General features: G+C 49.2%; 1 protein-coding gene across 1 annotated transcript; it reads right to left on the bottom strand.

Annotated features, from left to right (window-relative positions):
• Positions 1-2475: 2475 nt before the first annotated feature.
• LOC147343470 (beta-defensin 4) lies at positions 2476-4411 on the bottom strand. Its single transcript, XM_086379806.1, has 2 exons — positions 4220-4411; positions 2476-2733 (listed from the first exon to the last, which is right to left on the bottom strand). The coding sequence occupies exons 1-2, from the start codon at positions 4275-4277 to the stop codon at positions 2597-2599; spliced, it is 195 nt and encodes a 64-aa protein (XP_086235932.1). The 5' UTR covers positions 4278-4411; the 3' UTR covers positions 2476-2596.
• Between the last annotated feature and the right edge of the window lie 1162 nt (positions 4412-5573).

Genomic DNA, 5573 nt, shown 5'->3' with positions numbered 1-5573 from the left:
TCACATGGGAAAGCCATCATCTTCCCGGTGCTGAAATGACACGAGCATTCCTCCCATGCAGGAGTCCAACATGACACCCAGAAATGTTAAGGCAATAAAACATCAACAGATACAAGAATGAAACTTAAAATTAAGTAGAAATTAAAAACTGAAATCCCAACAAAGACTATGATAAAAATTTAATATAAACAGTACCACCAAACCACACTTGCTGCTGCTAAGTCGCTTCAGTCATGTCTGACTCTGCGTGACCCCATAGATGGCAGCCCACCAGGCTCCCCCGTCCCTGGGATTCTCCAGGCAAGAACACTGGAGTGGGTTGCCATTTCCTTCTCCAGAGCATGAAAGTGAAAGTGAAAGTGAAGTCACTCAGTCGTGTCCGACTCAGTGACCCCACGGACTGCAGCCTACCAGGCTCCTCTGTCCATGGGATTTTCCAGGCAAGAGTACTGAAGTGGGTCGCCATTGCCTTCTCTGAAACCACACTTAATGGCAGATAAATATTCCATGAAAATAAAACAAACTAAAAATAAAGGATAAAAGGGATACAAGATATATGAGGTGTAAGACTGAGTCCCAAATACAACCTTCGAGATGAAGAAGAGTTGGCAGATGCACCATGGGGATTTCTGTGAAAAAAGAAATATAAAGTTGAGTAAAATGTTGACAGCTGTTATCATTTTTTTCCTCCATTAAACACACGCAGGTTTGTCTCTTTTGAGCTGATAATTTTAGGCTCAAGGCATGATTTTAAGCTACTGCTGTATTGATTTCCTGTGGCAGCTGTAGCAAATTGCCACAAGCTACGTGGCTTAAAGGAACACATGCTTGTTATTGTGGTTCTGAGGATCCAAAGTCCCAAATGGATCTCATTGGCTTCAAATCACTGTGTCAGCAGGATGCCATTCCTTCTGGAGGCTTCCTTCCTTCTCACGCTTAGAAGCTGCCTGCCCTCCTTGGCTTATGGCCTCTGCACATCAGTGTGAGCTGATGAGAGGCTGGTTTAGCCTCTCAGCATGCATCTCTGACACTGGTCTGCATCCCTCCTCCACTTCTAAGGCTCCTTGTAATGAGATGGCATTGGGCACAGCCATATACTCCACGTCATTTCCCTATCTTAAGGCTGAATGCTTAGGTACCTTAATTCCACCTGTGCTGCAATTCTCTCTTGTCATGTGTCTGCCCTTATAGGCTACTGAAACAGAAACACGATAGGCCAGGTGGCTCTTTTTTTGCACTTTGTTTTTTAACTGAAGGATGATTGCTTTACAGAATTTTTTGGTTTTCTGTCATACATCAACAAGAATCATCCATGGGTTCACCCATGCCCCCTCCCTCCTGAAACTTCATCCCATTTCCTTCCCCATCCCACCCTTCTAGCTGGTCTCAGAGCCCCTGTTTGAGTTCCCTGAGTCACACAGCAAATTCCTGCTGGCTATCTATTTTACATGTGGTATTGTAATAGGTGGCTTACTAACAACAGACCCTTACATCTCAGTTTTGGAGGCTGGGAGCTCCACGATCAAGACAGAGCAGGTGGCTGGTAGACGGTGGTCTTCTCCCTGTGTCCTCAGAGGGCACAAGGGGTGAGCCATCTCTCTGGGGTCTCTTTCAAAAAGGCCCTCATTCCACCCAGGAGGGTCCCACCCTCATGACCAAATCATCTCCCAAAGGCCCTGTCTCCTAACACCATCCCCTTGGTGACCTCAGCTTGCACTGAGGGAAGAGTTAGTACAAAGACCAGAGAGCTGCTCACACATACAGCGTGCACCAGCAAGGCTCTTGGTTTAACTAGCAAACCCTCTGAAGAAACTGCAAGCAGGCTGAGGTCAGCATGCTCACCCTGCCCCCTGCGGTCTCTGTGTTCTGTGCTGTGTTGTCTTCATTGAATTGTGCTTTCCACAGGACTTGTTTTTCCATAGCATCTAGTTGCATCATACCATGTACACACAGAGAGACATGCTTCATCCATGTCAACTCTGTCATTCAGTTGATGACAATTTGTGAAGCAATGTCTCATCTCAATGCCCAGCACTTACAGGAATAGGACAATCCATGCCTATAGAGATCTTACAGCCCAAAAGGGAATCAGAAGTGTATCCACGTGCGCACAAGGCAGGAGTAAGAAGCAGAAACCAAATGGAAGTGAGGGCTGCAGGGGACAGAGGAGGGGGGTTTCCTCCTGGAGCGAGGGCGGGGCTTTCCTATGGGACTGGTGTGCTGGTGATTCTGGACCCCTGGGGTGCATGTTTGAGGGGAGACGTGGGGCAGGACAGGGTTCCCTGGGCTGGGAAGCAGGAAGGACAGCAGACATAGGGGCTGGGGAAGGTCAGGCCCCCAAGGAACAGGGGTTCACACCCGTGGGAGCACAAGGCACCCCACCACGATTCCCCGATGGTTTGCGTGGGGAGCTCAGAGAGTATCCTCAGGGATTTCGGAATTCGCCTGGGATCAGACACCACACAACAACCTCAATGACCAGTGGGCAAGATTCTTTAATTTTGAACAAAATTTATTCTCGTTTAAATTTTAGACGGTGTGTTGAAGGGCGCAGTTTCTGACTCCGCATTGGTCCCGACCGTGTGTTTGCCTTCTTTTACCACCTCCTGCAGCATGGTACTCGGGGCCCGAAACAGGTGCCAATCTGTCTCATGCCTACACGGCACAAGAACGGAATACAGACACCCATATTCCAACGGCAGCTTTGAGGATTTCTTACTACTTGAGTAAATCCTAAAAAGAGAAGGAAGAGGGAAAAACGTGTCAGCAGGAAAGTGGCATCTCGAGAAGGCCAGCTGTGTCCCCTCTGAGCGAGGCCCTGGGGCTTTCTGTGCTGAGATGCGGACACGGCCTCGTGACAACAAGATGTGAGTCCAGGACCCCGTGGACCAGTTTGCAGACAGACGCTGACCCTGCCCAGGCTCTGGTGGACTCTCACGTTTCCAGAACCACAGGCTGAGGGACTGGGGTGTGAGGACCCCGGTTGTGTGCGGGGTCAGCTCCACCACGAGGGCAAAGACCGGGAAGCTCTGCTACATCCTCCTTCCTGCCAGGAGTCAGAAGTGCCCAACCGGGGTCTATTTTCACCGTTTAGTTTTCCAACTCATGGAGTCAGTCAAGTAGTGGAGCTGAGATAGGAGGAAATGATGCAGCTGAAAGTGTAAGAACTGTTTAAAGAGAACTTACTCTCAAAGGAACTTACAGCTGACAGTGACAATGGCTCAGAAAAAAAAGTTTTGTATCATCGTCTCTACTGACTCAGAACGCTCTCAGCGCTGGGGCGAGTCAGCCCCTCTCCTCCTCCCTTTGTGGTTTCCTCCCGACCAGCCGCCTTCCCGTCTTCCTCACACGCCTTTTTCTCTTTTGGCCACAAGGCACCTCTGCTCCCTCTCTAGTTCCCCCTCCAGGGATTGAAGCTGGGCCCCGGGCACTGAGAGGCCACCTTCCTTACACCCCTGTCCTCTCTCCCTGCCACTGGGCTAAGAGTTGGGTTACAGTCATAAACAACACTGGTCAGACAAGGCCTTTTCACCTTGATTTTGACATCTAATCAGTTGTCTCAGGTCTCAGTCTCCGCAGCCTCTCCCTCCCTCCCTCCCTCCTTCCTCCCTACATATTTTCATCCTATTTCCGGAAATATCAAGGGTAAGATGAAAATCAGACAGCTGATCCTACACACTGCTTTGGATGTGCTGCCTCCCAGCTGTGGATCGAGGGTCACATAGTCAGCGACGTGTCCTGGAAGACCTTCCTGCTGAGGAGACTCAGCACGGAGCATCCCAAAGGGAGCTCCCGAAGCCCAGGCTCGGCCTGACTCTCCTCTGGACTTCTCTGGTGCCCAGAGCCGCCAACCTTCAGATAGAAAGATTTATAAAGCGACATTCTGTGCTTCTGTCATGGGACAAAATCAAATTTCTTTCTTTTATGAAAAGAAAAAAAAGGAGAGTCACTTAACAGAGGCATCTTCGGTTTCCTCCTCATGAAACCAATGAGGAGACAGGATCAGAAGCTTTGACTCGCTAGAGTGGCTTAGAAACAGCCAGGAATTTTGCAGGGTGGTTCTCAGACCCCTCTCGCTACTGAGGACTCAGCACTGGCTTCTGAGAAGCATTAAATATGGTGGGTTTAGTCTGACCACGTGTAGATGGGGACAGCAGGACAGAAGGAGGTAGAAACAGGAGAGAGCCCACGGCCCCCTCCGGGGCTGCCACGAGCTCACCTGACCCAGCAGACAGGACCAGGAAGAGGAGCGCGAGGAGCAGGTGATGGAGCCTCATGCTGGCGTCCTGAGCTCTGCGGCTGATGCTGGAGAAGAGACTGCACTTGCCGCTTTATAAAGGTCCCAGGTTCCTGGAGGAATTCCGTGCAGGCTGTGGATTTGGTTATTAGGAACTGGTTAACTGAGCCTCTTCCCTGTGTGTCATGGGAGTGGCCTTTATAGCACAAAGCAGGGGCACCTGTATGCTAATGAGGCTTTTGAAACCCCAGAAAAAGCTTTCCTGCTGCCCTTTTAACCACAAACTTCTCCCTGGTAGTCAGTTCAGCTGATGGGCCGGGGTGTGGCAAGGGTCACAGACTTGCCTGTTTCCCCTGGCAGGGGCAAAGACTTCTTGCTGAACCTTTGCTTACCCACTCCCCAGCCCCACCCTCACCCTTCCAGGGCTTTAAAACTGCCCACTGTTTTCCTGTGCAGAAGGAAATGGCACCCCAAACCAGTACTCTTGCCTGGAAAATGCCATGGATGGAGGAGCCTTGTGGGCTACAGTTCATGGGGTGTCAGAGAGTCAGACATGACTGGGAGACTTCACTTTCTTTATTTCTATAATTCCTTTTGGGCTTGAAGAAGCACAAGCTGGAATCAAGATTGCAGGGAAAAATATCAATAACCTCAAATATGCAGATGACACCACCCTTATGGCAGAAAGTGAAGAGGAACAAAAAAGCCTCTATATGAAAGTGAAAGAAGAGAGTGAAAAAGTTGGCTTAAAACTCAACATTCAGAAAACTAAGATCATGGCATCTGGTCCCATCCCTTCATGGAAGATAGATGGGGAAACAGTGGAAACTGTGTCAGATTTTATTTTTGGGGCTCCAAAATCACTGCAGATGGTGATTGCAGCTGTGAAATTAAAAGATACTTATTCCTTGAAAGGAAAGTTATGACCAACCTAGATAGCATTTGAAAAGCAGAGATATTACTTTGCCAACAAAGGTCTGTCTAGTCAAGGCTATGGTTCTTCCAGTGGTCATGTATGGATGTGAGAGTTGGACTGTGAAGAAAGCTGAGTGCCAAAGAACTGATGCTTTTGAACCGTGGTGTTGGACAAGACTCTTGAGAGTTCCTCGGACTGCAAGAACACCCAACCAGTCCATTCTAAAGGAGATCACCCCTGGGTGTTCTTTGGAAGGACTGATGCTGAGGCTGAAACTCCAATATTTGGCCATGTCATGAGAAGAGTTGACTCATTGGAAAAGACCCTCATCCTGGGAGGGATTGGGGGCAGGAGGAGAACGGGACGACAGAGGATGAAATGCCTGGATGGCATCACCGACTTGATACACATGAATTTGAG

This window comes from Bos grunniens, chromosome 27 (assembly GCF_055505025.1).
Source record: "Bos grunniens cultivar Pamir isolate PY7600 chromosome 27, Bosgru_T2T1.0, whole genome shotgun sequence".
In the NCBI taxonomy this organism is placed as follows: domain Eukaryota; kingdom Metazoa; phylum Chordata; class Mammalia; order Artiodactyla; family Bovidae; genus Bos; species Bos grunniens.
The sequence above is the reverse complement of the archived record's forward strand: the minus strand, read 5'-3'. Positions and strand labels throughout refer to the sequence as shown.